At 41.4% G+C, this 15,072-nt stretch overlaps 1 protein-coding gene across 4 annotated transcripts in view; it reads left to right on the top strand.

The window, feature by feature from the left end:
• The window catches only part of LOC121234305 (probable LRR receptor-like serine/threonine-protein kinase At1g56140), a 55,007-nt gene that overhangs the window by 37,376 nt on the left and 2,559 nt on the right, over window positions 1-15,072 (top strand). For all 4 annotated transcript variants that reach the window (XM_041130199.1, XM_041130201.1, XM_041130200.1 and 1 more), the window contains 5 exons: window positions 5,178-5,242; window positions 5,587-5,963; window positions 13,423-13,618; window positions 13,712-13,876; window positions 14,417-14,535. In XM_041130199.1, coding sequence (XP_040986133.1) covers window positions 5,178-5,242; window positions 5,587-5,963; window positions 13,423-13,618; window positions 13,712-13,876; window positions 14,417-14,535 — 922 coding nt within the window. The remainder of the gene's footprint in view (window positions 1-5,177; window positions 5,243-5,586; window positions 5,964-13,422; window positions 13,619-13,711; window positions 13,877-14,416; window positions 14,536-15,072) is intronic.

Here is a 15,072-nt window from a genome sequence, read left to right on the forward strand (position 1 = left end):
GGTTTGCACTGTTCTAACCAACAACTCGGTTTTCACCATTGTAGTATGTTAGGCTCTTGATTCGAATGTGGTGTAGCTAGAGCTTTGGATGTGTAAATGAATGGAGAGGAAAATAAGAGAATAGGGTGAGAATTTCATGTAAAGCCTCAAATCAGAAGATGAAGGGGTGTTTTTATACTAAAAATAGCCCAAACTCTCTTTCTTCTTGCTTCAGCTTTATTGGACCTTAGATTTTTTGGCTATTGCATGTTGTACAAGTGGCATATGGAGGGTCTGCATGTTGGACAAGTGGCGTAGTTGATGCATGTGGGACAAGTGGTGCCTTTTTTTATGCATGTAGGACAAGTGGTGTCTTTTCTGATGCATGTAGGACAAATGACGCATTTTCTGATGCATGTAGGACAAATGGTGTCCTTTCTGATGCATTTAAGACTAATGGTGCCTTTTCTGATGCATGTAGGACAAGTGGCGCCGTTTCTGATGCATGTGGGACAAGTGGCGTGGCTCCTTGGAAATTCGAATTATCCCTCATCCTTGCTTTTCCTAGGAAAACTAAGAATATCCTTGCATGGACACCATCTGTCAAAGCCCTTCCTTTGTCTCTCCTTGGGAAATCCAAAAGATCCTCTACATGAGTGACATTGTCATTTGATAAATCCTAACCCTAGGCTTAAACCTTGTTGACTTGTGCATGCTTACCAAGTGGCAAAAGGCATGTAGGATGTGGGTGCGTGTTCCCCATGTGTCATTCTCTTTCCCCATGCACCTCTTCCTTTTCCCATGTGTCTTTACCTTTCTCCATGCATGTCACTTACTCTTCCCTAAGCAAGAAGCTTCTTCTTCCTATGCATGTTCCCTAGGTGACTCTCCTACTTCCTTATGCTTCTTAGCAACTCAAAACATGACATGTGGCAATGTGGTGGCCAAAATCCTAGGGGTACAAGGGTAATGTTCGTGCATTGTCTCTTCCACTCCCTTCTAGAACCTTTTCCTCTATTTATGCATGAATGACAAATAGCAAAACGTCAAAAAACGATTTGGGTGGGCGTGTGGCTTAGGGATCCGAAAGTCTCTTAGTGTTCCAATGTAAATCCTTTAGAAAATCTCACATTTGTCTTCCCTATGCAAAATCTTCTTGGAACTCTTCACTAAGAACAAGTGGCGTGAGGTGGAGGTGCTTGGGTAGCCTATTGGGGTTACTGACACCATGTCGCCTCATTTTCTCATCCATTTTAACATCCAAGTTCACTGTATCTAGATGTGAGGTGTGCATGTGAGACATGTGGCATGTGCGTAGGTGCATGGGCGTGTGCCCTAGGTGTGTGCCAAGCCCTACATCCTCCTCCATCTCTTTAGCTTCTTCTAGAAACCTTCAAGCATGTTTGCCAAGTGGCACCAATCTGTTAACCTAGGTGCTTCTTCCCTAGATTCCACTTTCTATGCAATCTATCTTGGAACTTCAAACTCACGCCAAGTGGCATGGTGTAGGCATATGGGTGGGTTGGCCGAAGAGCTCAAATCTTCCCAAGAAGATCTTCCTTCTACCAATGTCTTAGATATTGTGTGATTCTCATTGTGGGTGGCAAAATGCACAAATCCCCTTTGCCCTTGCCGTCCACCTCAAGTGTGCCCTTCACAAGATTCTTCTAGAATCCTCATAGGCGTGTAGATCCTTCTCTTCCCAAGCAAGATTTTGCCCTTTCCCAAAACAAAACTCTTTACCTTTCATTTGCATGCATGACACTTGGCCAACTCTTCTAGAAACCGAAACCTCCCTTGCTTATTCAACTTTTTCTTCTAGAAAACCAATGCATGCTTGACAAGTGTCATCCTTGCATTTTCTCAAAGTTCCAAATGAGAAGTGTTTTTCCTAAAATGACCAAAAACTCCTTCTTGAAGCCAAATGGTGCCATCTCTTTGCCTAGAGGATAAACTTGAGCCTTTCAAAGCCAAAGTCCATAATGGGCCGAGTTTCCTATTGGCCTTTTCTTCTATTTTTCTCTTGTGGGCTTTTTAACTTAGAACTCCAAGATCCAATCCAACAAAAATAGAAAATGGCCTAAAGAATTCTTCCAACACTTAGCCAATAACCCAAATAAATAAATAAATAGATAAATAATACTCACAAGAATTACGAATGGAATCTTAGCGAAAATCTGGGGTGTCACACATTTGGGTAGTAGTAGATGTTTTCTTTGGGAAGAGATTGCCGGTTTGTGCAGTTGGTGGGAAGTGCCTTGGTGTATTGGAGGTAACTTCTATGTTATCCGGTTCCTACACAAGAGATCAGGAGATGATTGTCTTGGTGGATGTTTGGATGTAAAGAGGTTGAGAAGTTTTTTGTGAATGGTGAAGAAATGGAAATGAGATGAAGTTGTATAGCTTTTATGTTTTTTAATTGAAGATTTGAAAAGGTTTTTAAGTGAAATTTTTTTGAGAATTTTCTATGTTTGGGAAAGAATTTGAGAAAAAACTTGAACTATAGATGAAAAAGTTCTTACTATAGATGGAAAACTCCTCTTGCCAAACATGGCCTTAGCCCTATAGTGGTGGAGTTCTCTAATTTTATAGGTCAATGGGACCTTATGGATATCCCCCTTGTGGATGGATCTTACACGTGGTCTAACAATCAGGCTTGGTCTAAATTGGATAGATTCGACCTTGTTTGGCAACCAAGTTGTTTTCAGAATATTTCAACATTTTTCATAACTTCAACACAAAAGACTTTTATATTTCAAAATTTCAACCTTTCTTCTAATCATTATTCAAACACAAAAATCAATACAACTTTTACAAACTCCATATCAAAAAATAACCTTAAAAAATTATATTCAAACAACTTTTTAACTTTATCTATCCACTTTCAAAAACTCCAATACAATACTTATTTTAAAAAATATTCAAACTTTATTCAAAATCTTTTCTCTCCTTTCCCAAAACCTAATCTCAAACAAATTCCCAAAATTCTCAAATACTTCCAAACTCTTTTGGTAACCAAACATGTTTTCTTGGGACTGGCATTATGGCTTAAGGACCTGCTGGGGGAGAGAGGAACAACACCATTGAGATGCTCAACATCAATGGGTTGGTTTCTCTGGACCAGTTCTAGATTAAAAACCATATTGCCTAGTTCTACAAACATTTACTCGTTGAATAGGTTGCTTGGAGGCCAAACCTCAATGGGTTATTATTGAGCCACCCAGAGCTACATGGTTGGAGAGGCCACCTGAAGAAAATGAGATTCATGATATGGTAAAACATATGGCAAGAGACAAAGCATAGTCCTGGATGAATTCACCATGGCTCTTTTCCAATCCTATTGGGACGTGTTGAAGGATAATGTTATGAAGGTATTTCAGGAATTTCACTCAGTTGGAAAGTTTGAGAAAAGTTTCAATGCCATCTTTATTGCTCTCATTCCCAATATGGCTTTCGAAATCAAGGATTATTGGCTTATTAGCCTAGTTAATGGGGTGTAAAAGATCATTCCCAAAGTCCTTGCTAATCGCATGAGTGAGCTCTTGGGGAAGACTGTATCAAAATAGCATAATGGATTTGTAAGAAGCAGACAAATCTTGGATTTGGTACTCATTGTTAATGAATGCAATATAATCTAGTGAACTAGCTATATCATACAACTTGGTTATGGAGAAGGCCTATGATCAAGTTAACTAGGAGTTCTTACATTACTTGCTTTTGAGATGCAGATTTGGAGTGTGATGTTGTTCTTGGATTATGTATGGTGTCTACATGGTTTGGTTCTCTTTTATGGTTAAATGGAACTCTAGTTAGCTTTTTCAACAGTTCATGCGGGCCGAATGTGGGTGAGCCTTTTTCTACTCTTTTGTTTGGTTTTGTTATGGAAGCTTTTAGCAGGATGCTGCCAGATGTGGTTGGGGGTGGCTTTATTTGCAGTTTCTCGTTTGAGGATATCAATCAAGGAACTCTCAGCATCTCCCATTTATTGTTTGCAAACCTGATTCTCTATGATGTGGATCGTAATCAAACTTGGTCCTTAAGGGTTTGAGCTGTCTCTGGCTTAAAAGTGAATCCATTGAAGTTTAAATTCGTCCTGCTTCAAAACGTATACAATGTAGGACGCCTGGCTAGGACTTTGGGTTGCAAGATGTCATCCTTGCCAATGAAGTACCTTGGCCTTCCCTTGGGAGCCAACTTCAAGGCCAAGTCTATATGGATTGATGTGATTCAGAAAATTGAGCTCAAGTTGACAAGTTGGAAGAGGTTGTATTTGTCAAAAGGAGGTAGGAACACCTTAATCAAGAGCACTCATTCTAGTTTGCCTACTTACTCTCTATCCTTGTTCCCACTGTTGGCTAGTATAGTGAATCATATTGTGAAGTTACTAGATGATTAGATGATTAGTGCAAACTAGGAGAAGAATTTAAGGTGTGCTCTCGAGGTGGTTTGGGGATCCAAAATTTGAAGGTGTTCAATCAAGCTCTTCTTAGGAAATGGTTGCGGCAGTATATCCATGAGAGGGAGCCATTTGTGGAAAATGGTGATTGATGCTAAATATGACAGTGCTTGGCACTATGCTTGTTGGAGGCTCAAGGAGCCTATAGGGTGGGGTTGTGGGAGACCATTGGAAAGGGTGAGGATAGCTCCTGGGTCAGACTTTGGCATGGTATTTGGTGTAGTGATAGGGCCCTCAAGGACACCTTTTCTACTGTTTATAGGCTGGCATGAGACCAAGAGGCATCGGTGGCTGGGGTATTGGAGATCTTGGGTGATTCTATTTAGTGGATTGTTAATTTCCTCAGGGGAAGCACATGGTTAGGAGGTAGGTAGCATCTTTGATTTCTTCCTTGTCAGACGTTTCCCATTGTATACGTTTTGTGTACTTGGGCAGTCTTTCAATATTACTAAAAATCTTACCTGGAAAAAAAAAAATTAAGTATGCCCGAATCGTGTACAATTCTCTTCATGAAGTTTTCTGTACTGTTGAGTATCAATTCTGTAATTCATATGTCTTACAATTACCATGACTTCTAACTCATCTAGAAAACCCTCTTTTATCGCCCCCCCGCGGGGGGGGGGGGGGGGGGGGGGGCGTGTATAATCATGGGTTAGTACTTGAAAACTTAATTTGAATGAGAATATATGCATCAATCATATATAGCTGCTTGAAAAACTGATGTTTCATGTTCTGCTTTTAGTGCTTTGCCTTCAGGTCTGAACTGTCTCCAACGAAGCTTTCCTTGCAATCGAGGCCTTGGAAGATGTAAGTACAATAAAAAAACTTGCCTTTGATTACAAAATTTGAATCCTGTAGTGAGTATTGAGGGAAGACAAGGAGAAGCTTCTACCCTAGGAATCGTGTTTCTAAGCAGGATACAATAAGCTTCAAACGATTACCAAACGTTGGTATGGATAGAGTAAAACCAGGAAGCATTTATAATCTTTAATAGTCACGGAATGCACAACATGGTTATGAACATATCAGGAGTTGTATTACGGAACCTCATAAATTAATTACCCTTCTCAAAGTTTTATTTTTCCTCTAGGAATTAGCTTTTTCTGAGCTTAATTAACCATTAATAAGGGTTTCTTCAATATGGATTTCAGACTCTGACTTTGGAATCAAGTGTGGGGGTCCTCAGATTACATCTTCTAGTGGGATCACCTATGAGGGGGATAATGCAACACTTGGTCCAGCAACATATTATGTGACTGACTCAAATAGGTGGGCAGTTAGCAATGTTGGATATTTTACTGGGACCAATAATCCTCAGTATACAAGGAGTTCGTCATCTCAATTCACAGGCACATTAGACTCAGAGCTGTTCCAGACAACTCGAGTCTCTGCTTCATCATTAAGATACTATGGCTTGGGGCTGCAGAATGGGAACTATACTGTGAGTCTCCAGTTTGCTGAAATAGAAATTCAAAACCCTCCAACATGGAGAAGTCTCGGAAAGCGTGTCTTTGATATTTATATCCAGGTCTGTATCACATTTTTATTAGTTTTTTAATTTATGTCTTCTTTTGTGAAGATAATATAATATCCATAACGTATTTAATCTTCAAAGTAGGAGCTTTTCTCCTATTATGTCACATCATCCATTGCTGCATTAAATGATCATGAATTTTTTCATTTAAGTTTGGAATAATTTGAAAGGCCATGTCAATAAATATTAGACAAGTTGGAAATTTAAAAGTTTGGAAAACTTCGTATTCTTTCTTTTATAATGCTTCATCTTCTTTTCAATTAAGAATGCCACAATCAGACAACACTATAATCAACTTATAAACAAAATTAGAAAATTTGATGCATGGTGCACGGCTAATTATTGAAGGAAAAGAAATGCAATGAGAAGAGAGGTGGGAATCCCCAACAACCTTCCCAACTCAACTATAAATTGCTAACTAGGATTAGAGAAAATTTTGAAATGGACCTTAGGATCCAATTCAATTGCCTCTAGGGCCCAAGCCCAAGGGGAGCCACCTAGGATGGTTGTTTTTACAGTAGTCCCAGAAATAAGCCGCATGGAAAAGTGACTGCAGCATGTGTGTGTGTGTGTTATTCTCCAACAAAGGATGAAACACCATAGTTGACTGCTTGAGGCCATTGAAGTGGAGCTCCATGCCGTCCAGTGGCATCGGTGTTTAGCATTGGATGTCCAGTAGATATTGGGGGATGTACAGATAAGCAGATCTACCATGGGTGAGGGCAATGCGTGATTTAAACATTCCAGGGGAGAGGCAGGTTGAACTTGGTGGAGGTAGACTAGAGGCCATGGAAGGTGGTGGTGGGGTGTGTGGGTTGCGGTGACATTTGTATAATGATTGATAGCCAAAAGCAAAGAAAAGAAAAAAAAAAAAAAAAAAAAAAGAGAGAGTTGGGGAATGGGAGGCAGAGATCAAGGGGAAGGTGGGAGGAAGGTTCCACACCAGGTGATTTTGGGGGGTTGGGGGGGGGGGGGGGGGGGGGGGGGGGGGGAGACAGGAGGGGGGAAGACTTGGGGCTCTTGTGAGAGAGATGTACATATGGCATGTATAGTCTGTAACATTAGAATGTTTGCTTTCAAATTGTTGTTCTCAATAGTCAATACTTGCAAAGTCTTTTTTCTACCTTGGTATATAATTTTTTTTTATCGGTAAACAAAATTTTATTGATCAAAAAGGAGGCAACGCCTGTGCATGCTAGTTTAGAGATACAAGGAATTCATGAAAAGACATGCCATGGAAATTAATTACAATCGACCGATGAAGCAAGGTATTGAAAAACAAATTTCTAAGCTCTTCCATCGATCGCTCTTGATCTTCAAAGCTTCTTGCATTCCTCTCCCTCCAAATGCACCACCATAGACATATAGGTATCATTTTCCATACGGATGCAATTTGAGGTTGCCCCGAATACCTCTCCACGAGGCAAGAAAGTCACATACCCTTTCCGACATCACCCAAACTAAACCCAATCGAGCAAAAACTTCATTCCACAAGATCCTAGCAATCTCACAATGTAGTAAGAGATGGTCAGTGGACTCGCCCCTCTTCTTGTACATATAACACCAGTTCATAACTATGATTCCACGTTTCCTCAGGTTGTCTATAGTAAGAATCTTCCCCAAAGAAGCTGTCCAAACAAAAAAAGCTGCCTTTAGAGGTGCCTTTGTCCTCCATATGCTCTTCCATGGGAAGGAACGGGCTGAGGTGTGCATGGTCAAAGAATGGTAGAAAGAACGTGCTGTGAAAACTCCCTTCTTAGAAGGGCGCCAATAAATCTTGTCTTCGCCTTCCCCCAACACACGAGTGGAGTACACCTGGTCAAAAAACACCGAAAATTCATCCATTTCCCAGTCTTGTGCATCTCTAAGGAAAGTGATGTTCCATTGTGGAAGACCATTGGAGATGAGAACTAAATCCGCTATTGATACCTCTTTTCTTCTTGCTAAGCCATAAACTTGAGGAAAAACTTCCTTGAGTGCCTGATCACCACACCATAAATCATGCCAAAATTTTACCTTCACTCCATTTCCAACTTTGAAACAAGTATGTGCTGCATAGGTATCCCAACCTCTTCGAATATGTTTCCATAGCCCAACTCCATGAGGCCCACTCACCTCATTGGAACACCAACCTCCCCATGATTCTCCATGCCTCAAAGCAATGACGGTTCGCCACATGGCCTCCCGTTCATTGTGAAATCTCCATAACCACTTGCCTAGCAAAGCGTTATTGAAAGATTTCAAATTCTGAATACCCAAGCCTCCTTCTTTGATGGGAGAACAAATTGTGGCCCATTTCACCAAGTGGAATTTAAACTCATCCTTTATTGCTCCCCAAAGGAAAGCACGTTGAAGTTTCTCCATACGATGAGCCACTTTGGCAGGGAGCGGGAATAATGAGAGAAAGTACGTTGGTAAGTTGGAGAGAGTGCTCTTGATGAGAGTCACCCGACCCCTTTTGGATAGGTACATCCGCTTCCAACCGGCTAATTTCCTTTCCAATTTTTCTAGCACATCATCCCATATGGATTTTGACTTAAAAGCCGCACCCAACGGAAGACCAAGATATTTCATGGGCAGCTGAGATATCTTGCAATCCAAGATGGACGCCAAACTCTCCACATTGGGTACAAGCCCCACTGGCACTACCTCAGATTTGGCCAAATTCACCTTCAACCCTGACACGGCCTCGAAGCATAATAAAAAAGTCCTCAACGCTCGGATTTGCTCTTGTTTGGCATCACAAAAGATTAGAGTATCATCAGCAAACAAGAGATGTGAGATGTTTATCGAACCTGAGGTTGCCCTCACCAACTGAGAATCCTGATAAGAAACCACCCGCCACTGCCCCTGCAATCATCTTACTAAAAGCTTCCATCACAAAAACAAAGAGGAGTGGAGAATGGGGATCCCCCTGTCGCAATCCTCAGGAACTTTTGAAAAAGCCTTTTGATGTCCCATTCACCAATACAGAAAAATAGGTCGTAGAAATACAATATTGGATCCAAGTACGCCATTTAATGCCAAAGCCACATCTCTCAAGTGTATAAAGTAAGAATCTCCAATTGACGTGATCATAAGCTTTCTCCATATCCAAGTTGCAAAGAAGTCACGGCTCTCCCGACTTAATACGACTATCTAGGCATTCATTGGCAATAAGTACTGAGTCTAGAATTTGTCTACCTTTAACAAAGGCATTTTGAGGCTTTGAGATCAAACTTTCCATTACTTTGCTCAGCCTGTTTGCCAATACTTTGGATAAGATTTTATATAACCCACCCACCAGGCTAATTGGATGGAAATCTTTCACCTCTACTACACTGGCCTTTTTAGGGATGAGTGCTAAAAAGGTTGCATTGAGGCTTTTCTCGAACTGCCCACTTCCATGAAATTCACGGAAAAACCCCATGATATCTTCTTTGAGTACATCCCAACAAGATTGAAAAAAGGCCATGGTAAAACCATCAGGACCTGGGGCTTTGTCACCCGCCATACCTTTAACTACCAATCTAACCTCTACCTCCTCAAACGGCCTTTCAAGTTGTTCCAACGCTTGCGGATCAAGAACATCAAAAGCCAGTCCATCAAGTCTTGGCCTCCACGAAAATTGTTCCGAAAACAACTTATCATAGTAATTGACAATGTAATCTGAGATCTCGGTTTGGTTGGATGAGGCCGCTCCGTCTATCATCAGAGTTTCTATGGCATTGTTCCGCCTATGTGAATTGGCCACCTGGTGGAAAAACTTGGTGCATCTATCCCCTTCCTTCAACCATAAAGCACGTGATTTTTGTTGCCAAGATATTTCTTCCAAAAGAGAGATCCGTTCAATGTCCGCAATTACTTGAGTTTTGCACGCCCGTTCGGTTTCAAGTAGTACTCGCTCCTCTTCCACACCCTCCAAGCCCTTAAGCTCCTCCAAGAGAACAATTTTTTGGCTTTCCACATTGCCAAACTCTTGTGCATTCTACTCATTTAAATCCTTTTTCAAAGAATTTAATTTACAGGCCAGAATATAACTAGGATTGCCATGAAACTGATAAGATGACCACCATTGACGTATTCTGTCCAGGAAACCCTCAGACTTCAACCACATGTTCTCAAATTTGAATTATCTTGGACCTCTTCTAATGCCTCCGCAGTTCAAAAGGATGGGAAAGTGGTCCAAACATAGCCTGGGTAATCTCTTCTGAATAAGGTCTGGGTAATGAGCCTCCCAATCTGGTGAGATTATAAATCTGTCTAGCCTAGACCAAGATGGAAGATCTCGGTTGCTAGACCGAGTGAAAGAGCCACCTGCAAGAGGAAGATCCTGTAAATTTTGCTCAGAGATGAAGGTAGAGAAGTCTACCATAGATGGATTGAAACCCGAACCACCCAATCTCTCACTCGGAAAACGAGTGACGTTGAAATCACTACCGATACACCAAGGTAGGTGCCATACGCTGCCAATACCAGCCAACTCATCCCATAATAAACTTCTGGACCGATCAAGATTAGGCCCGTAAACTCCAGCGAACGCCCATTGAAACCCATCCATGACATTCTTGAACGAGCATGCCGCCACGTAATCTCCCAGAAAATCCTCCATTTTCTCCACCACCCTCCTGTCCCACATTACTGATATACCCCCAGATGCTCCAATGGACGGTAAATAATGCCATCCCACTTGACTACAACCCCACAAACTTCTAATGATACGCAGAGAAATAACCGCAAGTTTCGTTTCTTGTAAACATACAATGTCCACCTACCATTTACGAAGCTGATTTCTAACTATAAGACGTTTGTCTTTCTCATTCAGCCCCCTTACGTTCCAAGAAATAATCTTTGGTTTCATCAAACCACATCTTTTGCCCTTCCCCTCACTCTTCCCCGGTTAGAGCTCTTTCCATTTACTCCATCATTTACTGTCCAGTCAAGTCTATGGAGTTTTGTTGCTCGCTTCTTGGCTGATGCAAGCTCCCTAGGTGATCCCAAACTGTTCTTCCCAGTTTCCATAGCTGCTAAGAGGGCAATGAGCTGGTCCTCAAAACCATCACATAAAATCCCCATGCTGAATTGCATCTCCTTTGCCTTGTTCAGGACCCAACTTGAAGCCTGAGAATTACTGTTCTTAAACGGATGCAGGGATATCAGAGGGAGAGGGTCTTCCCAGCAACACTCATCTTCACACGCCAAGGAAGCTGTGTCTGCTGTCCCTGCACTACCAAAATCCATGTCCAATCTCAAAAGGCCAGTCATTTTAGCCGTCGGCGTAATCTGTGGCTCTTCGGCGTCATTTTCTGCTTTGAGAACCGTAACAGGTTCCCTAGTGCTTGACGGCAGCGCCACTGTCACTCCCCTCTCGTCCGAGAGACCAGCCACCAAGTTCGCCTGCCCCCGTCGACCAAGTCTGTGGTGGTCCCCCTTCACCATCGAAAGGAACCAGTGCCAACACGCATCCCGTTGTTTCCGTTACAACCTCACCACCCCTCACCTCAGTACAGTCCATTTCCGACCTAAAGAGAGTGATCATTTTAGCTATTGGCGTGGTCTGTGAATATTCCATAGTTGTTGGACCAGGTTCGACGATATTTTCTGCTTCGAGTACCATAATAGAGACCTTAGAGCTTGATGGCAGCGCTGCCGTCACTCCCCCATCGTCCAGGAGACTAGCCACCAGTTCGCCTGCTCCCGTCGACCAAGTCTGTGGTGGTCCCGTCCGGTGGTCGTCCGTCGCTAGTAGAGACGCGCCGGATGATGACCCTACCTCGTACGTGGATGGGCCTGAGAGCTTGGCCCTCCATCTCCATGTCTGCTTCTCGGGCCCACCTTCTCCAGGCCTGCCTTTTCTAGGCCTACTTCTTGGGCCTGTATGCTGGCCAGCCCACTCCTTATCTGGTCTACCAACTCTTCCTGTTACCTTCTACAGGCCCAACATCTGCACTTGTATTCTCACAGCCTTAGGGGCTCCACTTACTATTCCAGACCCCGGGTCCATACCCAAGTCCAACTCAATGCTATCAATTAATCTTGTGAGCCTCTCCCTCTCAGCTATCAATTCCTCCTTTATTTTAAGTAGGGAAACCTTCTCAGCTACTTTCCCCTTGATCAGAGGACCTCCATCCCTTCTTGTGTAAACATCTCTGTCATGCCATTCCATTCTACCCTTCTCCTTCAAAATTCCTTCCTTGCCCTTCAATTCAAAATCTGGACTAGTAGCAGTTCCTCTCATGGCTGGACCAACACCAACTACAGCCTCAGCATAGGTCTTGAAAGAGGTGTTGTTCTGTACAGGAAGGTGATTGGGGACCTCCCTCCCATACTTCTCCCCTACATTTTTCACCCCACCACCACTCATCTCCCTGATCTCCAACGCTAGCCTTCTCCATCCTTGACTTCCAACATCTTCTGGGACAATGATGATGCTTCTTCTGCCACAACCTCTATATTCCACAAAGGCCATGTGTCTATCGAAGGCATTGGAGGATCTCTGAGCAATATAAGCACTGCTTCCATAACTGAAAGTTTTTATGTAACCCTTCTTGGCATCTGCTTGGCCACAGCCTTCAAGAGACTGCACAACCCATCTCGCAGTGGTGAAACTGGTTACCAACTCTTTAGTCACCTTCCTTCCCCTCTCAATGATACGTAGAGCTTTGCTTCCTACATGCACTAACTCAAATAACTTCAATTCTATAAAGACTGCCTTTCTAGCCATCCTTAACTATAAAAACTAATACTCCAAAATCATGTGAATCTCAATCAAAATCCATGGGAACCTTCTTCAATGTCAATACTTAGGAGAAAAATGTATGGAGAGAAAAAAACTCGAAGGGTGAACAAAATCACCAAAGTTGTAGGTATAAGAAATAGTTGTTAGAGATTTATTACGGCAAATTTGATTTTGAAACAACCTGATACAGTGTGAATTTTCTCTGTATAGCTGTTGTTCCTGGTATATAATTATTTTCTTTTGATAAGCATAACTGTGTAGGATGACAACAATCAAACATTATGACATGAGATTATGATGGCCTCAAAAAGTTTTATAGTGAGCATCTCATGAGTTTGTATATTGGAGTTATAAAGAGAAAAGAATGCGTTCGTACAAATTTATTGGCTGTGTAATTCATCATTCCAGAATTTACCTTGAATATCAAAGATGTTGACCACTGTAGGTTCTCTATTTCCCCCTCCACAAAATGTCTCTAACTGTTGAATTATTTTTTTCCCCAAACTTGGGTTATGGGACAGCAATTGCTTCTGTAAGTTTTTCACAATATTTATGCAAAATAATTTCCGAAAACCAAATGTAATTTTTAACTCCCCGAATCCTCTGTAATTAGGGTGAGCATCTTGGACGAAACTGTTGATGTTGGTCCTATTTATTTTTTTCATAAAACAATAACCTCCTTTATTTTATCTTTGTTTGTGCTTTGTCTTAAATTTTTTACTTTGCCTATTCCAGGGGAATCGTTCTTTTAAGGATTTTGACATACGCAAGGAGGCTGGTGGGTCTAACCAACCTGTCCGGAAGGAATTCACGGTTCAGGTATCAGAAAACTACCTCGAAATCCATCTGTTTTGGGCTGGGAAAGGGACTTGCTGCATACCTGCTCAAGGTACTTATGGACCTTCAATTTCTGCCATCAGTGCCACCCCAGGTAATGTAGAATTTTTTATGAATGTCAAAAGATTAGGTCCTGCTTTTCTCCTTGTGCTGGTAGCATGTTATTGACTACCTTGTTTTTGTATAGATTTTGAACCCACTGTTAGTAATGAACCTCCAAGCAGCAAGAAGTATAGGACTGGTCTGATCGTGGGTATTGTTGTTGGTGCTGGAGTTTTAAGCTTTCTCTCTGTTTTTGTGGTTTTCTATTTTGTTAAAAGAAGAAAACAGCTTCCACTCAATGATGATGAAGGTAAGCCAGAAGCCAGAATATGATTTGTGATAGCTGTCAAATTTCATAGAGTCAGTCATGTGTATTAAAAAACTGCAACTTTTGCCTACGTGTGACTATATATTTATGATTGAGATGGTCTCTGCATGCTGGATAGAGTGTCAAGCACAAAACGTGGTGTGTCATGAAACATTTATGTACAAACAACAGTTACATCAAAGCATTTTTGCCAGAACATTTTTTGTGTTTTTTTCTCGGTAACACAAACACACAGATGCACTTACAAATCACCTAGAGGTAGGCCTAAACATAAGTTATATTGTGGCAATGAAGCTTTGGCGTATAGTCAACTTCCCATATATTCTTACTACCATATCTTCCCCCCATCTTCAGTCCAACAACATTCTGGATAAAGCTTATTGCTTGCTGATGCTTAAGAATAGGAGACTCTTGATTTAACATGAAAAAGTTTTGTTGTATTTTTCACTTGCAAACCACTCATGCTAATTAATTATTGGACAATGGCTTCGAAGTCACAGCTTGTTTATGTTGACATTGCAGTGCTCTTAGGAATAGATGCCAGACCTTTCACTTTCAGTTATGCTGAACTAAAGACAGCTACAGAAGATTTTAATCCTGCTAATAAGCTTGGAGAGGGAGGATTTGGACCTGTCTATAAGGTAAGCCCTTCTCTAATCAAGGACACAAAGTGTCTGAGCCTATGTCAGTGTCTTAGAGTTTGCTATCTGATACAAGTCTAGAGCTACTATACATCTATTTGATTTTCCAAGCAGTAACGACAGCTTGCAACATTACCCTTTTTCTCTTTATTTCTTTGTTAGTCCTTATATTTTTCCTTTTCTTCTATTTATTAGTGTGAAACTGCACGCACTCCATACCTTGATATGTTGTGCTTGTGATTGGTGCGATTCTGAAAATTGCAAATTGTTCTAGCAATAAAGTGATACAAAAATAATTGAAGATGCATCACATCACATTTAGAAGGCTTTATCTATTTCTAGGGTCTAGGAGCATCGGATAATGAGTTTTTTTGTTTCTTCTATAAATTTTATGGTATGTTACCTGGTCTATGTAAGGGGATCCAGAAATGATCTTTTTGGTATTTTATAGTGTTCTGTAAGTATCGTGTGTATCATTGGAGGATAAAACACTCGGGAGAAGAAAGTTCTGGTGTTTAAATATTGGAGCTATGCAAC

This window comes from Juglans microcarpa x Juglans regia, chromosome 6D (assembly GCF_004785595.1).
Source record: "Juglans microcarpa x Juglans regia isolate MS1-56 chromosome 6D, Jm3101_v1.0, whole genome shotgun sequence".
Lineage (NCBI taxonomy): Eukaryota > Viridiplantae > Streptophyta > Magnoliopsida > Fagales > Juglandaceae > Juglans > Juglans microcarpa x Juglans regia.